Here is a 19777-nt window from a genome sequence, read left to right on the forward strand (position 1 = left end):
AAATTACCAATATTCATTCAAGAAAATTAAAAAGCTGAAATGGATAAGGAAATTTGTCAGAATAGAGAAATATTTTACATCAATGTTCTATCAAGTTACTTTCAGGTAATACACACTTCCAAATGTAATTTCAAATGTTTCATGAGGTGTAAATGATAGAAAATTTACCAACTCATTTTTTCAAGCTGAAGTTTGTTATCACAACAAGATACCCCTGTAGACATGATCATATGTTAGTCCAAATAACATCCTGAATACATTTGAAAATGTAGTCATCAACATAGTACATTATATTACTGTAATACTATATAACTAGAACTATGTAATTTTATCCAAAATTCCAAAACACATGAAATTAAATATAACATTTCTTAGGGTTCCTGGGTGGCCTAGCCATGTAAGTGTCCAATTCTTGGTTTCCACTTGGGTCATGATCTCTGCGAGCTCTTAGGATTGATTGAGCCTGGCAGAGAGTTGTGCTCTGTGCTCAGTTGGGAGTCTTTTTGAGGATTCTCCCTCTACTCCTCCCCTCCCCCCCAACTGGCTGACTCACTCTTCTTTAAAAAATCAATTAATCAATCTTTACAAAAGTAAATAAAAATAAAAATTCCTAAGAAGGCTTCTCCTTCTGGTAAGGGGAATCTTAATTAATTCAAATAAAATGATCAGTCTATTTCCCGTTCCTCCCCCCAAGAAAGACTATAAATGCTGGATAAGTGATAAAATGTATCTGTGAATGTATCAGAAAGATACATTCAAGCAAGAGAAATAAATAAAAATACAAGAAAGGGATTAAACATAGGATAATAATGTATCAGCGACATGATTATTTATGCAGCATATCCAAAAGTATATACAGATAAGCTATTGTATTTATAAGTAAATTTAGCAAGATTGTTGGGTCCAAGGTCAAAATATTGCATATTTAAGAAACAATTAGGTAATGTTACATTTTCCAATGTTACATTTCTATGTTTACATCATTTTCTAAAATGTAAATTGGTAAGTATTATGGAGAGAAATTAAAGAAATTTCAGAAATGGCAAAACATATCATGTTCATGAATTTACAACTCAAAAATGTAAATATGTTAGCGGTCCACAGATCGATCTATGGAGTCCATACAAAGTAAGCAGAAATTTGAGTAGGTTTCTTTTTGTGGAAACTGACAAACTGATTCTAAATTTTGTCTGAAAATGCAAAGGGGCAAGAATTACCAAATAAATCTGGGAAGAAATACATGGTTAGAGAATACACCAGCAGGTATCAATTCTTAATATATGTTATAGTCATGGAAACAGTGTGATAAATCAACCAGTGGAACAGAACCTCTCTGAAATGAGACCCACCTATAATGTCACCTGATTTAGGGTATTATACTATTGCGCTGTGATCTATGGGAACTGGTCTTTTTTTTTCTTTTTTCTTTTTTTTTAAGATTTTACTTATTTTAGGATTATTTGCTCTAGCTCTTTGAAAAATACTGGTGGAATTTTGATCGGAATGGCATTAAAAGTACAGATTACTCTAGGCAGTATAGACATTTTATTAACAATGTTTATTCTTCCGATCCAAGAGCATGGAATGGTCTTCCATCTTTTTGTGTCTTCTTCAATTTCTTTCATGAGTATTCTGTACTTCCTCGAGTACAGATCCTTTACCTCTTTGGTTAGGTTTATTCCCAGGTATCTTATGGTTCTTGGTGCTATAGTAAATGGAATCGATTCTCTAATTTCCCTTTCTGTATTTCCATTGTTAGTATATAAGAAAGCCACTGATTTCTGTACATTGACTTTGTGTCTTGCCATGTTACTGAATTGCTGTATGAGTTTTAGTAGTTTGGGGGTGGAGTCTTTTGGGTTTTCCATATAAACTATCATGTCATCTGCGAAGAGAGAGAGTTTGACTTCTTCATTGCCAATTTCGATACCTTTTATTTCTCTTTGTTGTCTGATTGCTGTTGCTAGGACTTCTAATACTATGTTGAACAAGAGCGGTGAGAGTGGGCATCCTTGTCATGTACCTGATCTCAATGGAAAGGCTGTGAGCTTTTTCCCATTGAGGATGATATTTGCTATGGGTCTTTCATAGATAGATTTTATGAAGTTCAGAAATGTTCCCTCTATCCCTATACTTTGAAGCATTTTAATCAAATGCTTTTTCTGCATCAATTGAGAGGACCATGTGGTTCTTCTCTCTTCTTTTATTGATTTGTTCTATTACATTGATTGATCTGTGAATGTTGAACCATCCTTGTAACCCAGGGATGAATTCCACCTGGTCATGGTGAATAATCTTGTTAACATGCTGTTGGATCCTGTTTGCTAGGATCTTGTTGAGAATCTTAGCATCCATATTCATCAGTGATAATGGTCTGAAATTCTCCTTTTTGGTGTGGTCTTTGCCTGGTTTGGGGATCAGAGTAATGCTGGCTTCATAAAGAGTCTGGAAGTTTTCCTTCTGCTTCTATTTTTTGAAACAGCTTCAGGAGAATAGGTGTTATTTCTTCTTTGGAAGTTTGGTAGAATGCCCCAGGGAATCGTCAGGTCCTGGCTCTTATTTTTTAGGAGGTTTTGGATCACTGCTTCAATCTCATTACTAGATATCGGTCTATTCGGGTTGTCAATTTCTTCCTGGTTCAATTTTGGGAGTTTATAGTTTTGTATGGAATCAGAAGAGACCCCGAATCACAAAGGAAATGTTGAAAAACAAAAATAAAACTGGCGGCAACATGTTACCTGATTTCAAGCTTTACTACAAAGGTGTGATCACCAAGACAGCATGGTACTGGCATAAAAACAGACACATAGACTAGTGGAACAGAGTAGAGAGCCCCGATATGGGCCCTCAACTCTATGGTCAAATAAACTTCGACAAAGCAGGGAAAAATATACAGTGGAAAAAAGAAAGTCTCTTCAACAAATGATGCTGGAAAAATTGGACAGCTATATGTAGAAGGATGAAAATCAACCATTCTCTTACACCATACACAAAGATAAACTTGAAATGGATAAAAGACCTCAACGTGAGACAGAAATCCATCAGAATCCTAGAGGAGAACAAGGCAGTAACCTCTTCGATATCAGCCACAGCAACTTCTTTCAAGCTATGTCTCCAAAGGCAAAGGAAACAAAAGCGAAAATGAACTTTTGGGACTTCATCAAGATCAAAAGCTTCTGCACAGCAAAGGAAACAGTCAACAAAACAAAGAGGCAACCCACGGAATGGGAGAAGATATTTGCAAATGACAGTATAGACAAAATGTTGATATCCAGGATCTATAAAGAACTTCTCAAACTCAACATACACAAAACAGATAATCATATAAAAAATGGGCAGAAGGTATGAACAGACATTTCTCCAATGAAGACATACAAATGGCTATCAGACACATGAAAAAATATTCATCATCACTAGGCATCAGGGAGATTCAAATTAAAACCACATTGAGATACCACCTTACACCAGTTAGAACAGCCAAAATTAGCAAGACAGGAAACAACGTGTGTTGGAGGGGATGTGGAGAAAGGGGAACCCTCTTCCACTGTTGGTGGGAATGCAAGTTGGTGCAGCCACTTTGGAAAGCAGTGTGGAGATTCCTTAAGAAATTAAAAATAGAGCTTCCCTATGACCCTGTAACTGCACTACTGGGTATTTACCCCAAAGATACAGATGTAGTGAAAAGAAGGGCCATCTGTACCCCAATGTTTATAGCAGCAATGGCCACGGTTGCCAAACTGTGGAAAGAATCAAGATGCCCTTCAACAGACGAATAGATAAGGAAGATGTGGTCCATATACACTATGGAGTATTATGCCTCCATCAGAAAGGAAGAATACGCAACTTTTGTATCAACATGGATGGGACTGGAAGAGATGATGCTGAGTGAAATAAGTCAAGCAGAGTCAATTATCATATGGCTTCACTTATTTGTGGAGCATAACAAATAACATGGAGGACAAAGGGAGATGGAGAGGAGAAGGGAGTTGAGAGAAATTGGAAGGTGAGGTGAACCAGGAGAGACTATGGACTCTGAAAAACAACCTGAGGGTTTTGAAGGGGCGGGGGGTGGGAGGTTGGGGGAGCAAGATGGTGGGTATTAAGGGGGGCATGTATTGCATGGAGCACTGGGAATTCTGTTATGCTGAAAATAAATTAAAAAAAAAGATTTTACTTATTTATTTGGTAGACAGAGATCTCAAGTAGGCAGAGAGGCAGGCAGAGAGAGACAGGAGGAAGCAGGCTCCCCATGGAGCAGAGAGCCCAATGCAGGGCTCAATCCCGGGACTCTGGGATCATGACCTGAGCCAAAGGCAGAGGCTTTAACCCACTGAGCCACCCAGGCAGCCCTGGAATGAGTCCTTCTTAAATGGTTTTTGAAATAAATGCTATTATAGCAACAATGTCCGCAATGGCCAAACTATGGAAAGAGCTGAGGTGTCCATAGACAGATGAAAGGAGAAAAAAGATGTGGCATTAGGCAGAGGAAAATAAATCAGTCAGAGAAAGACAATTATCGCATGGTTTTGCTCATATATGGAATATAAGAAACAGCACGGAGGATCATAAAGGAAGGGAGGGAAACTGAATGGGAAGAAATCAGAGAAGGAGACAAACCATGAGAGTCTCAACTCTAGGAAACAAACTGAAGGTTGCTATTTTGTTTTTGTTTTTGCAGGTGTCATTTTATTTCTCATAATGTTCAAATAGCCAACATAATTAGTTTTTGATGTAGTGTTCAATGAATCATTAGTTGTGTATAATGCCTAGTGTTCATCACAATACATGCGCTCCTTAATAAACATCACCTGGTTACTCCATCACCCCACCCGCCTACCTTCTGTAACCCTCAGTTTGTTTTGCAGAGTCCAGAGTCTCTCATGGTTTGTCTCCCTCACTGATTTCTTCCCATTCACTTCTCCCTGCATCCCCAGTGGTCCTCTATGCTCCTCTTTATTTTCCACATATGAGTGAAATCATGCGATAATTGTCTTTCTCAGCTTGACTTATTTCACTCACCATAATCTCTTCCAGTTCCATCCATGATGATGCCGATGGTGGCTATTCATCCTTTCTTTTAAAGGCTGAGTAATAATCCATTGTATGTATGTACCACATCCTCTTTATCCCATTCATCATTTGAGCAGCAACCTGGCTCCTTCCACAGTTTGGCTATTGTGGATATTACTGCTACGAACACCAGGCATTATATGCAATGGATGAATTATTGAACTCTACATCCAAAATTAATGCTGTACTATATGTTGGTTAATTGAATTTAAATTTAAAAAATGATATTAGATGAATTGCCCATCCATTAGGAAAAACAAAGAAACAAAATGAGCAAACAAATTCCTTGACCAGACCCTACAGCATAAAAAAATTAATTTGAGATGAATCACAGACTTAACTTGAAAGACAAAACGATGGGCAAAATTTTCTTATGGAGAACACAGAAAGTAGCGGCCAGAAAGGATAGACATAGTAAGTCTTACTATTAAAGGGCACTGGTAAATTGCACATTATCTATCATCAAGAAACATCATAAGAAAGCAAAGGATGAGTTTTAGCCTGAAGAAAATATGTATGTTAGGCTTATTGGAAAATCTGAGATTGGATAATGCATTCCTCAAAGCAATAAAGAAATACACAAACTAACAAGATTGGAAGACAGTTTTGAATAGGCACTACACAAAGATATGAAAGGTGCTCAGCATTCTCAGTCTCCTGGAAAATGCAAATGAAAGCAGCAGTGAGCCACAGCACAGCTAAAATTTAAACACGTGATAAATACCAGGTTGGCAGAGATATGGAACAGCTGGACTTTTCAGATGCCTCTGGTGCAAGAGTAAATTTGTCTACTCACTGTATAAAATCTTTCGGCATTATCTATTAAGACTGACCACGTTCATACCCAACAATTCCACTTACAGCCATGTCAACAGTATTTACATAGAACATGTAAACGTTTTATCCAGCTGTGCATATATATGAATATTTGAATATTTACATGTGTATATGTGTACATTTATTGCCTATTCACAGGCATAAAATACTACTGACATATAAACAGCTGAATTTACAAATTAATTGTTAAGTTCACACAATGAAAAAGATCCAGTTAATCTTACATGCAACAACGTGAATAAATCTCCTACACATATCATTCAATAGAAGCTGGACACAAAAAAGTACATGCTTTTTGATTCCTTTAATACAAATTCAAGCAGAGTCAAAACTAAGCTTTGGTGATAGAAACCCAATAAACGGTCACTTTGGGAAGATAGTAACTGAAAAAGGGCAGAGGTGAGGCTTCTGATGTGGTAAAATGGACTAAATCTTCTCTGAATGCTGTTTATATGTGGGTGTTCACTTAGAAAAGAGTCATTGAAGTGAATAATTAATATTGTGTACTATATTATGTGTATATGTATATATAGATGTACATATCTATTTATATATATATATAATCTATGGGGTATGAATCTATCTATCTATCTGTCTGTCTATCTATATATACCTGTAGTCTACAGTGTATGAAAAATGTGCTGGAAAAAAGACTTCCCAATAGCATAAACTCCAGGAGATATAGCTTTATGGGTGAATTTTTTTTCAGATACCTATGGAAGAAATAATGCTAGTATTACCTAAACTCTTTTAGGGAAACAAATAGATGGAAAACTATCAGCTGGCTTTATGAGATGATCCTAAGTTTGATATCAAAAGCTCCTAAGGTTGGTTGGACATCTAGCTTTGGTTCAGGTTATGATCCTAGGACCCTGGGATCGAGCCCTGTGTTGGGTTCCCTGTTCAGTGAGGAGTCTGCATTCTCCCTCTCATGGTCCCTCTGCTTATGCTCTCTCTCTCTCTCTCTTTCTGTGTGTCAAATAGATAAAGAAAATCTTAAAAGAGAAAAAAAAAAACCTCATAAGGACCTTCCTGGGAAAAATATTATAGTCTAATCTCTCTAAAAATTAATAGGAATGGAATGATAAAAGTGTTCTAGAATTAGTGGTGCTGTCTCACAACTGCATGAATACAGTAAAAATCATTAAATTTATATTTTAAAAGAGTAAGTCTTATGATACATAAATTTTATCTCAAAAACATCTAAAATATATTACAAAAGTATATTGAACAACAGAAAAGAATTATAAAATCTTATGACCAAGTCGTTTTATTCCAAGAAGGTAAGATTAGAATTCAAAATCAGCTTGATTTTCAAAAAGTAAGGAAAACATTCCCACCACCAGTGTAAGAGGGTTTACCTTTCTCCAAATGCTCTCCAACATTTGTTATTTCTTGCCTTGTCAATTTTGACTGTTCTGACTGGTGTAGGTGGTATCTCAATGTGGTTTTCATTTGAATTGCCCTGATGGCTAATGATGTTGAACATTTTTTCATGTGTCTGTTAGCCATTTGTATGTCTTCTCTGGAGAAATGTCTGTTCATGTCTTCTGCCCATTTTCTGATTTGGTTGTTTGGTTTTTGGGTTTGAATTTGAGAAGTTCTTTATAGATCTTGGGTATCAGCCCTTTATCTGTAATGTCCTTTGCAAATATCTTCTCCCATTCCGTGGGTTGCCTCTTAGTTTTGTTGACCATTTCCTTTGCTGTGCAGAAGCTTTTGATCTTGATGAAGTCCCTAAAGTTAATTTTTGCTTTTTTCCCCTTGCCTTTGGAAACGTGTTTTGAAAGAAGTTGCTGTGGCCCAGAGTCAAAGAGGTTACTGCCCATGTTCTCCTCTAGTATTTTGATGGATTCCTGTCTCACATTGAGGTCTTTCATCCATTTCGAGTTTATCTTTGTGTATGATGTGGTTGAGTTACACTCTTGGTGGGAAAGCAAGCTGGCATAGCCACTTTGGAAAACACTATGGAGGTTCCTCAAAAAGCTAAAAATAGAGCTACCTTATGATCCAGAAATTGCACTGCTGGTTTATTTACCCCAAAGATACAGATGTAGTGAAAAGAAGGGTCACATGCACCCCAATGTTCCTGGGAGCAATGTCCACAATAGTCAAATTCTGGAAGGAGCCAAAATACCCTTCAACAAATAAGTGGATAAAGATGTGGTTCATACACACAAAGGATTATTACTCAGCCATCAGAAATGATGAATATTGCATTGACGTGGAAGGAACTGGAGGGGATTATGCTAAGTGAAATCAGTCCAGCAGAGAAACACAATTGTTACATGGTTTCACTTATTTGTGGAACATAAGGACTAGCATGGAGGACATTAGGAGAAGGAAGGGAAAACTGAAGGGGAGGGGAATCAGAGGGGCAGATGAACCATGAGAGACGATGAACTCCGGGAAACAAACCGAGGGTTTCAGCGGGAAGGAGGTGAGGGGCCTGGGTTAGGCTGGTGACGGGTATTAAGGTGAGCATGTATTGAAATGAGCACTGGTGTTATATGCAAATAATGAATCATGGAACACTACATCAAAAACTAATGAAGTATGTATGGTGTCTAACATAACATAAAAAAAAGTCATGAAAAAATTCATTCCATTAAGAGAGTAATGGAGAAACAATATGATTATTTCCAGATATGTAGCCAAAGTGCTTGATAAACTTCAACATGACTTAATGACAAAAAATTCTTAGCCATGAAGAATATTAGGGAATTTCCTTTCCCTGAAAATGGGGATCTACAAAAAGCCTATAGCAAATACTACATTAATGGTGAAATATTTCAAACGTTCCCTTTGAGTTGGGGAACAAGAGCAGGATACCCTGTATCCCCAACCATATCACAAATGTTAGTGGTGGTCCTAGCCAGAATATGAAAGAAATAGGGAGGGAGTGAAAGGAAGGGAGGGAGGGAGAGGAGGAGGAGGGCAGGAAGAAAAGAGTTTGTTGGTTGGTTGCTTCTAAGTGCACTGAAAACTTTAACAGAAAGAAAAAGCTTTAAATTCCTGCTCAGGGTCTGCCTCTGAACGCTTCTATTATCTGCCCGAAAAGAAACTTGCACTGTGTCGCTACAGAGCCCAGATTTCTGAAGAACAAATCCAACATCTAATCCTGTGGCTGGATTCCAAGGTTAATTGACTTCACAACTTAACAGTCTCTCTTATGTTCAAGTCTGAGCATTGATTAGGAAAAGGAGGACTCTAAAAATGGAGATGGAGAGGGGTGCCTGAGTGGCTTAATCCTTAAATGTCTGCCTTTGGCTCAGGTTAGAATGCCAGGGTCCTGGGATGGAGCCCTGCATGGGGCTCTTTGCTGGGGTGGGAGCCTGCTTCTCCCTCTCCCACTCCCCTTGTGTTCCTTCTCTTGCTGTCCCTCTCTCTGTCAAGAAAGAAATAAAATCTTTAAAAAGAGAATAAATTTTGAGATGGAGATACATGGGTCGATTCTAAGGATGCTGAATACCTTGTACCTGGAAATTCTGCTGAGCCTCCTTTGCTAGAAGCAGCAGCCCCTCCTCCCCTGTGTGAGGAGTTAAGCCTCCCTTTGTTCAAAGAACCTGTAATGACCTGTCCTGAGTAGGCTGCCTTGGTAGGGTTGCCAGAAGAACACAGATGTCCAGTTAGATCTGAATTTCAGAAAAACAATGAAAGCTAGTTATAAATATAAGTATATCCCAAATATTGCAAGGCACATATTTAGAATACAAAAATAGGTGTCGCTGTGCTGAAATTCAAGTTTAACTGGCTATCTTGTGTTTTTGTTTACTAAATCTGGTAACTCTAATTTCAGGGACTGCTGATCTTCCTCAGGACCTACCCTTAACACTTCACCATAATTGTGGTTCTTTAACCTGATTTAAGTCCTGAAAGACCTGGAGCTGGAGTTGGGGTGTTGGTTGCGGGGGGAGGGGAAGGGGGTCACCAGTTAGGACCGGCAAGAAGGTAACCCCCAAAAGAAAAGGAATTAAGATTGTGAATTCACTGTGTTAGAGGCTGACCTACGTTAAATGAAGCTGAAATACAGGACCTTTCTTAGTGTAGTCCTGAGGAAGAAATCCTATGGCTTAGGGATTTAGGAATGCCAGCGTGGACTTCGGTTTGTTAGTCCACTCCTTAACTATGTGCCTGAGGGGTGGGGTGTTCAAAGAGAGACCTTTGATCCTTTCACCCAAGGCTTTGAGAAATACATTCCTGGGGAATTTTCCGTATTTTTGACAGACTCTCTGATGGCTATTCTCTGTAGGCTGGGAATGACACTGGTGACACTGGGAGCTTTGTTATTGATCTGGGTTTCCTGATTTCAAGGGAGACAAAGGACCTCAGGCTGGCAGGAGCCAAGTGGCAGCACTTAACAGCCAGAGGCAAGGAAACAGAGATCAGAATGACTTGCCTGCAGAGATCTTTGTCCCTGGCTAATTGTTGTGGATCCTTTAAAACTCAAATAGATGAAGAGAACAGTTAAGTATTATTTGATGGCTACAAGCAGAAAAAAATCTACCTCTGATTGAATCACTGAAAAAAAAAAAAAAAGGTAATGGTTAGTCATCAACCATTTCCCAGACTTGGGAGCCCATGGAAAGACTCAAAGCAGCTCAAATGAATAGAAGATATGATCTTCTCCTCCCCTCCTCCTCCCCCTTCCCCCCTCCTCCCCCTCTGCCTCCTCCTCCTCCCCCTCCTTTTTTTTTAATTTTTAATTTTTTTTAAATTATCATCTTGAGAAAGCATGCTGCTACATGGCCAGAACGTATACCGAAGTTTCATCCACCACACCAAGGAGGCTTGAAGTCATTCAGCAAAGATTGGTATAAGAAAGGTTAAAGAATTAGAAATAAAGATGAAAATCTAGTTATAGATATAGGTGTACTACCTTTAAATAGAGAGATCTAGCCAGAGTACTCTTTTGTCATCTGATTTTTTTCACATAAAAGCATATAATTTACATGGTTATATATCATTAATTGTTTCTCCATGACATTGTGTTTCTTTGTTCTTTTGTTTTTCTTATTTTTAGCTGAATAACATTCCAGTGTATGGATGTAGTTCCTCTTCTTCCTCTTCCTCTTCCTCTTCTCCTCCTGTCCCTCCCCACTCCTCCTCCTCTTCCTCTTCCTCCTCCTTCTTCTGCTTCTTCTTCCTCTTCTTTTCCTTCTCCTCCTTCTTCTCCTTCTCCTCCTTCTCTGCCTCCCCCTTCTTTGTCTTCTTCATCTTCTTCCTCATCTAGCTCCTCCTCTCCAAGCCAAGTGTGGAGTCCAGCATAGGGCCCAAACTCACAACTTTGAGCTCAAGACCTCAGCTGAGACCAAGAGCCAGACATCTAACAGACTGAGTCACCCACGTGCCCCTGGATGTATCTCTTTTAATTCTGCGGGGCTCGATTTCGTGTTTCTTAAGGAATTCTCGGTAGTCATTTTTAACAAGGCTCTTTCCTTCTTGTACTTTCCAATCCATAGCTGGAAACATTTAGGTTACCTTAACATTTTTGATATTATAATGAATGAAGCAATGAGAAGTGTATAGTGAATTCCTAGGAAAAGTCTGTATTTATCTCCCAAGTATAAATTCTAAGAAGTGGGTCAAAATCTATGTCCATTTTGAGGCTTAGAGCACATGGTGCCTCTCAAGAGGTTTCGTGGACCTCCACGTGTGTGCAAGTGTTGATTGATCCACAGCTTCACCAGCTTTGGAGAGCATCGCTTTAGAAAAATCTTGACTAATTTGCCAAGCAGAACGATTGTTATACTGGGGGGTGGCACAATCAACGTCATTCTGAATTAACTGAAGGAAAATTAAGGTTTGAAGGCTTTTATGCATTTAGTCCCCAGATTCAGAAAAGGCACGACATATGGAAAAAACATAAGGAAACAGTTGCCAGAAACCCCATAGGTTTTGAGGGATAGAATGCACAAAAGGAATCGACTTAACAGTTGTATAACTTTAGCGGGAAACTTAGGATCTATTGGAAAAGGTAGTAACAAGGACTAAATCAACTCACTCTCACAAATAGGTGGATCGTCATCCCAGGAGACAGTCTTGCCTGAGATGCTGCATGCAATAGAGCTCTTACCAATAAGTCGGTATCTAGAGGGAAAGAAGAATGAATGTTATTTTCCCTGTTCATTTTCCTACCGAAATGGCTACTTACAAGAGAGTGTATCCTGGAGAATTCAGAAGGACAATTTCCATTTGTCATAGTATATGACATGGTATATACTTTGTATATGTGTGTGTGTATATATATATATATATATATATATGTACATATATGTATACATATACTACCTATACATATTATATCACAATTTGTGATAGTATACCACCACTTTCCCAAATTTTACATCTTTATTTGGATGTCTTAGCTAAATGGGTCCTCTGCTCTTAATTACTTTGAGCTACCTTTTAACTTAAGCCTAACATGTTTAAGGTTCTTCAAACTAGAACCAAAGGAAATCCAAGCAGAACAAAACAAGTTGAACAGGGATTTCCTATATAAAATGTTAAAGGCAGCAATTCTCACGTAGTATGCCACAAACTGTTCAAAGTGTGCCATAAGACTTGGAAAATGTAAATTTCTCCCATGGATAATGTCTTGCAAAACTGTAGTAAAATATTAATACCAGGATTCTGACATAGGTATGATCACCAAATTCACTCAGATTTCTCAGTTTTGTTTGTATTAATTTGTGGATATGTGAGTGTGCTTACAAGTATTCAATTTTTATACAGACGATTTTTAAGAGCCGTTCTGGGTTCTCAGTAATATTGGCCAGAGGATACAGGGGATTTCCCATATACTCCCTTTCCCTACACATGCATACCTTCCCACTTTATCCACATCCCCCACCAGACTGGTACAGTGGCTTGCAACTGATGAACCTACATTGACACATCATTATCACCTGTAGTCCATAGTTTACAGCAGGTTTCAGTCTTAGCGTTGGATAGTCTATGGGTCTAGACAAACACATATTGACATGGATGCACCCTTACAGAATGACACAGAATAGTTTCACTGCCCTAAATATCTTCGGAGATCTGCCTATTCATCTCTCCCTCCTCCCACCCCTTGGCTACTATGGATCTTTTCACTCATATTTTCTTTTCTAAAATGCCACCTCCCTGGAATTATACAGTATTGATCCTGTTCAGATTGGATTTTTCACTTAGTAAAGTGCAATTAAGCTTCCTCCTGGCTTTCCATGTCTTGTTAACTCATTTGTGTTATCCAGGGAGGGTTTACCAGTTTATGTTCCTATCAGCAATGAACGTGTAATCCAGTTCCTCTACAACCACGCTAGCATCTGCTGTTTTCACTAGTTTGTATTTTTGCCACTCAGATATATGTGTTCTATTGTTTCACTGTTGTTTTAATTTGTATTCTACTAACGGCTAATGAAGCTGAATATCTTTTCCTGGTCTTACTTTCCATCGATAAACTCCCTTCAGTGAAATTTCTGTTCGTGGGCCTCCAAATTCCTGTCCTGAAACCTTAGAATATGACTTTTTTTCGGAAACAAGGTCTTGCAGATATAAGAGAGTTAAGATGAGGTCATACTGGATTAACATGGGCCCTAACTCAATGACTGTTGTCCTCAGAAGAAGAAGGAAATCTGGACAAGTAGACAGACAGAAAACGTTGACACATACAGAGGAAAAGTCATGTGAGAACAGACGCAGAGGTAGGAATGATGTGTTTATAGCTCATGATGCCAAGGACAGCTGACAGGCACCAGAAGGTAGGAGAAAAGCATGAAATGGATTCCTCCTCCGAGCTCCTAGTAGGAACCAACCTGCTGACACCTTGATTTCAGACATGTTCAAGGCTATTCCTAACTTGCTGTGAGTTTCTATCGTGAACTGATACTGGATTTTGCCAACTGCATTTTCTGTCAATTGCTAGGGGCATATATTTTTCTTCTTCAGCGTGTTTAATAGAGTTGATCATGTCGACTGATTTTTGAATGTTCAATATGTCTTATATACTTGGAGCAATTTCCAGTGTGGTCTTTGGCTGCAATTCTTTTAATGCATTGTTGGGTTTGATTTCCTAATATTGTATAGATGCTAGAAAGTGATCAATAAAGTGTAACAAACCAATCCAGCTGTATATGAAAAGGATCATATACAATAACCAACTGGGATTTATTCCAGGTATGCAGTTACTATTTTGACAGAGACAGAATTCACACTTAGTAAGTTCTTTTCCTTCAATCCTTAAAATAGGTGGGCCACTTCCTTCTGGTATCCATATTTTCAGGTATAAAATCCACCACCATTCAGACTGTATTCCCCTATAAACAGCATGTCCTTTCCTTCTGGTTGCCTTTAAGAGTTTTTTTCAAGGGAATTTGTAATTACTTGTTGAAGTGATTTTATGATGGCTGCTTCAAAATCTTCATTACAGAGCTCCAACATGTACTTTTCTTGGTCATGGCCTCAGTGGATTATCTTTTCTCAGTGGAGTTGTGATTTTTCTGGCTCTTGATGTGACTCGTGGTCCTCTGTTGTATCTTGAACATTCTGGATATTATGCTAAGAGACTCTTGATCTTATTTAATGTATCTTAGCATGTAACCTCCCTCTGTAGGGTAGTGTGTAGATTCTGGCCTACTTTCATGGGCTTTGGTTCCAATGACAATTTAATTTTCCAGTCTTGCAGTGCTATTCTGGGGCTTCGTTCTCCTGGCTCCTCTTAAATGCCTGATGCATCCTTGCTGATACTGCTGTAGATAGGGGAGGTGCTTCTCTGAACTGCCTGGTGTCAGTAGGTGAGGAAGGTGAGATGTTGGGACCGTGGATGGAGAATAAGCCCTCTGGCCTTCTATGGCTATCTGGGGAAGGTGGCGTTCGCCCTTCATTTGTGTCACTGCTGCCAGGGGAGGGAAGCATCTATCTGGGCTATGTTTTGCTGCTGGGTAGAGAACCAGGAGACATGGGCCTGGAATTCTTTCTCCTGCTGGATGGAGGATCCAGAAACTCCAGACATGGTTTCCCTTCTGCTGCTGGGTTGGTGGCTCCCTGCCATGGGTATAGGATCAAGAGATGCTGGGCCTGGAATGTTTTCTGCTGCTGTGTCTCATAGGTCTGGGCTGCTGGGCCTTCTGGCATCTGGGGTGTGAGTGGAGGAGCCCTCTTACTGCTGGCTCAAAGTCTAGGTATTGCCACCTGAGCTCTGTTGACACTGTCACCACAGGCAGAATAGGACTCACTGCTGCTGGCTGGTGTGGGGCATGTGGTAAATTTGTCATTGAGACTAAAGCCCAGGTTGTCCCATTAATACAGCTGCTGGTGAACTGGGATCTGCTGCTTCCCAGGGCTGTGGGACATAAGAAGAATAGACTCCCCAACCCATCCCTGATTCTGCTTATGCTGTTCATGTGGGCAGACTGAGCCACTGGAGCCATCAATGCGTCTTCCCACTACATCCTCACTGAGCTTCCCTTTTCCCAGTCCTTTGACCAGACTTTACCCTCCCTGTCTGTCCCTGCCTGTTGACTATCTGGGATTGCATTCCTTTCTAGCATCCAGTCTGAGACATAAAGAGAAAACCCAGGGACGTCACTGCAGCATCATTCCTTAAGTTCTGAGGTCCCAATCATCTTCTTTCCACCTTTCCAAGTCTTTCTATGCTTGCATGTTGAACAGTTTCCAGGGTATTTAGTTACATGTAGAGAGAGATTCAGGGAAAATTGAGTCTGCCCATCTTGTCTTCGAACTGAAACTTCTAGTAATAGCTTCTTAAATCTGGATTAAAAGTTGATATGTATACAATGTAGTCAAAAGTGAGAGGTACAGAACTCCTAGTAATGAAAAACAAAATTACCGAAACTCCTTCTTACAGAAGTTAGCATAGTTCTAGTTTAGGGCAAGCCTTTTCAAAAGTTTTATGTGCCTCAAAATCATGCAGGGATCATGTGAAAATGTGATTCAGATTCAGTAGGTATGAAGATTCTGCATTTCTAACAAGCTCCCAGAAGATGCAGATCTTGCGGTTCTGTGAGCCAGCCTTTGGGTGACAGGGGCTCCCATTTTTTTGTGTAGATACACTTATAACAAGAACATCGGCTGTCCTCCTACATGGATTAATTTTTCAATATTGTTAGTTCAGTTGGAGATTATATTTAAAAATTTTTATCCTACTGGGTTTAATCCATTAAGATCCATATGAATTTCTTTGTCCATTTTTTTCAGGCCAAGACTGAGTCATTGGACTACAATGCTAGCCCTTTACATTTTTTCCTTAACTTCTAGCTTTCTATACTGATTACACAAATTCATAAATGAATGTGATCACATAAATTCAATGTACTATAGACTATATTTGCAAATGCAAATTTGTTGAAATTTTCTTACATCCATGTGTTGCAAGCAGGGAGATAAATGTAGGGATTAACTTTTGCATTTTTCAAGTATACAAGTTAAAATTTCCAGGGGGAAATTCTAAGTAAATAGAAATAGAGCCTCTATTTTCCAAGCTAGTGAAGGACATAATGGAAAAGAATATAAAACCTAATGAACACAAAAGTTGAGAAAGTGTGTAAACATAAAATTGGTAAAAATAGAAACAAAATCAGGTAGTAGGCATTAATTTGAAATAGTAGTAGTTACATTAAAAACAAATGGATTAAACTCCTTAGTTAAAAGGTAGACATTAACAAACTGGATGAAGGAAATCTTGATTATTTATCAGAGACTCACCTAACATAGAATGACAGAGGAGAGTAAAAAGTAAAAAGATTTAAAGAGAGTGGGTAAATAATCAAAAAGCAATGTAGTTATACACTTATTTGTGGAGCATAACCAATAGCATGGAGGACAAGGGGCATTAGAGAGGAGTAGGGAATTTGGGTAAATTGGAAGGGGAGGTGAACCATGAGATACTATGGACTCTGAAAAACAGTCTGAGGGGTTTGAAGTGGCGGGGGGGTGGGAGGTTGGGGTACCAGGTGGTGGGTATTATAGAGGGCATGGCTTGCATGGAGCACTGGGTGTGGTGAAAAAATAATTAATACTGTTTTTCTGAAAATAAATAAATTGGAAAAAAAAAGCAATGTAGTTATATTAAATATATAATAGGAGTATAAGTGTACACACGAAATAGACTAACTGAAAAGCATTATTAGAAAGAAGGAGCAACCCACTATAATAAGTTTTAATGCTCTTGGAAGTATTCAATGTGCATGCACCCAATTACATAGCCTCAAATATATTTAAAACAACACAGAAGTACAAGAAGATATTGGAAAAAAAGATTGACTTATCCAGCCTGCTTTGGAAAAAAATACAGGCTCTGCTTATTTTATATAGATAAATTGGTTGTAAAGCCAGACAAGGACAGGTTCAGAATGGAACATTATTAAGCCTATCATTCCTATGAGAATAAAAGGAAAAAATGTGAAAGAAGATTTTCTAAAACAAATGTAGTAACACAGAGATAATATTTATTATACTTCTAGACCAAGTGGGGTTACTCAAATATTTCAGGCTTAATCTGTTAGCACAATTCATGATACTCATTCCTTCTACTTTGTGGGTTTATATTTGGTTGTTTAGTTGCCCCAAGACCAGTTGTTGAAAAGACTATTCTTTTACCATTGGATTGTCCTGGCACCCTTGCTGAAACGGAGTTGACCATAAGTGTGTGAGTTTACTTCTGCATTCTCAATTCTATTCTATTGAACTATACATCTATACATTTCCGGAGAGATTCTGGAGGTGGGGGAATGGGAACAGGGAAAGGCACAGTGGAGACATCTAAGGTTCTAGCAATGTTTCCTAGGGTGGATAGCATATACCCTGAAGTTCATTTTATTTCTTCCTGATTTTAATGATCACTTATGTTGTATTATATGTCTTTTAAGTAAGCAATAAATACGTTTTTCTTTAAAAAGCAAAAGTAAAGATATAAGGCAAAGCATTCTCCTTGCTTCTTTCCTGAATTGGTCATCTCCTTTAAGGATGAGCCACAGCAAATTTCTGCACCGTGCACATTTCTGGAGAGGGGCTATAACAATCAAGATTTGCCTCTGCACCTCAGGGCTCCATCAGCCTAAACAACCCATTCTTTCCCACTTCTGAGTCCACCATCTCCAGCTCTTCTTGCTTTGGGGTGGGAATATATGCATGGAGCCACTAATGGTTGTTCCATTTGCTTCTTTAGAGACCTGGTCCTTCTTATTTAGTGAACGTTTCACTTGGTTCTGGGTGCATGAATTTGATGTGCCATAGACATCTTTCCTCCCCACCCCCAAGTTTCTAGCACAGATACAGGTGTTTCCTATTTTTCAAATATTTGTTCAGTCTTTTCAAATGTAGTTTAACACCTGGATTCAAGCCACCACATCTACTTAGAAATCTTATTGCTATGGTTTGAATGGACAGGAAGACTTTCTAAGACTCTTGTTTAGAGATTGGTGCTACAGTTCTGGAACTGTCAACCCAAATGATCTGCTGCCAACTCACCCTTCATTACAGACGTAATTAACAGTTGACCCAAACCGGGCATCTCCGTTTACGATCATTTTGCCATTGGCGGGTTCTGGAGGAGTTCCACACGATCTCCCTATGGCGGGAGAAGCAGAATTGGGGGATTGGGTATAGAAGAAACCGAACTTCTCTCAGTAATACATAAGGTCCCAACCTGGCTGGAGCTTCCTGAAAAGTATTTGCCATTCCGCAGATCTTGCCACCTCGGAGAAACTAACAAGACTGCCTCAGAGTCAGCCACTTACTAAGTCCACTTCCAAAAAAAGACCTCCCCTCCTAATTGATCTTTTCCCTGTGTTGTGCATCCCAGAAAAATGCAAACTTTACTTATTACCGAAGTGGTTATTTTGTCATCCAAACAGCTTATTCAGAGATCTCGAAGTCAGGATTCTCTCCCCACCTACAATTTTCTTCCCTTTTCTGAGTCATTGGTGACGCAGTTTCAATGGTGACAATGGGAAACCCCTACTGAATGGAGCTTTCTCCTGCATTGTGTCTTGTGAAGGTCATTTCTCATGAAGTGACCTTGTAATGGAGGTGCCAGCAAGTCAGAGCAGTAGGAAGATGTGACAGAAAGAATAACTGTCACATGTACTCTACTTGAGGCAAATTTAACAATTGTACGTGTCTTGGTTCCAAAATCTGAACAGTTGATTCAGCTCTACGGATGTTTGATTGACACAGAGTTCTCAGTCCAGAGGTACTTACGCTGACACTTGTCTTCGGCGCTTGACCAGACCGAGTTGGATAGGCAGGTGATAAAGAACCCTCTCCCAGAGTAACCAGGGCGGCACTCATACTTCAGAAATGTCCCAATGGGATACTCAGACTTGTCCGTAGCATTTGCCAACTTGGCAAATGGAAGGTGTTCTGGGGCTTTGCACTGACCTGGAGGCCAAGACCAAAGTGACATCCAAGTTAATGGAGAAACTTCTATTTACTTCCTCTTTTTCTCCAGTGTGCTTCATAGATGCAATCAAAGAAACAGAACATCTTAATAATGTTAAAAAGTTTGCATCTGGGTGGCTCAGTGGGTTGGGCCGCTGCCTTCGGCTCAGGTCATGATCTCAGGGTCCTGGGATCGAGTCCCGCATCGGGCTCTCTGCTCGGCAGGGAGCCTGCTTCCTCCTATGTCTCTCTGCCTGCCTCTCTGCCTACTTGTGGTCTCTCTCTGTCAAATAAATAAATAAAATCTTTAAAAAAAAAAAAGTTTGCATCTCTTACTAGTGAACATAGACATGAGCTTGCATTTTGTTCTAAAGCTTTATTTATTTATTTATTTATTTAGAGAGCAAGGAGGGGGGGAGCGAGCATGCACGAGTGGGAGAGGGGCAGAGGGAGAGAGAATCTCAAGCAGACTCCCTGCTGAGCACAG

The 19777-nt window shown here is 39.3% G+C and overlaps 1 protein-coding gene across 1 annotated transcript in view; it reads right to left on the minus strand.

The window, feature by feature from the left end:
* LOC122918733 (complement receptor type 2-like) overlaps positions 1-19777 on the minus strand; it is a 173475-nt gene that overhangs the window by 72273 nt on the left and 81425 nt on the right. The window contains exons 28-30 of the mRNA XM_044267508.1: positions 19111-19290; positions 18379-18478; positions 11912-11997 (exon numbers count right to left, since the gene is read on the minus strand). Coding sequence (XP_044123443.1) covers positions 11912-11997; positions 18379-18478; positions 19111-19290 — 366 coding nt within the window. The remainder of the gene's footprint in view (positions 1-11911; positions 11998-18378; positions 18479-19110; positions 19291-19777) is intronic.

The sequence above is a fragment of the Neovison vison genome, chromosome 10, assembly GCF_020171115.1.
Source record: "Neovison vison isolate M4711 chromosome 10, ASM_NN_V1, whole genome shotgun sequence".
NCBI lineage: Eukaryota > Metazoa > Chordata > Mammalia > Carnivora > Mustelidae > Neogale > Neogale vison.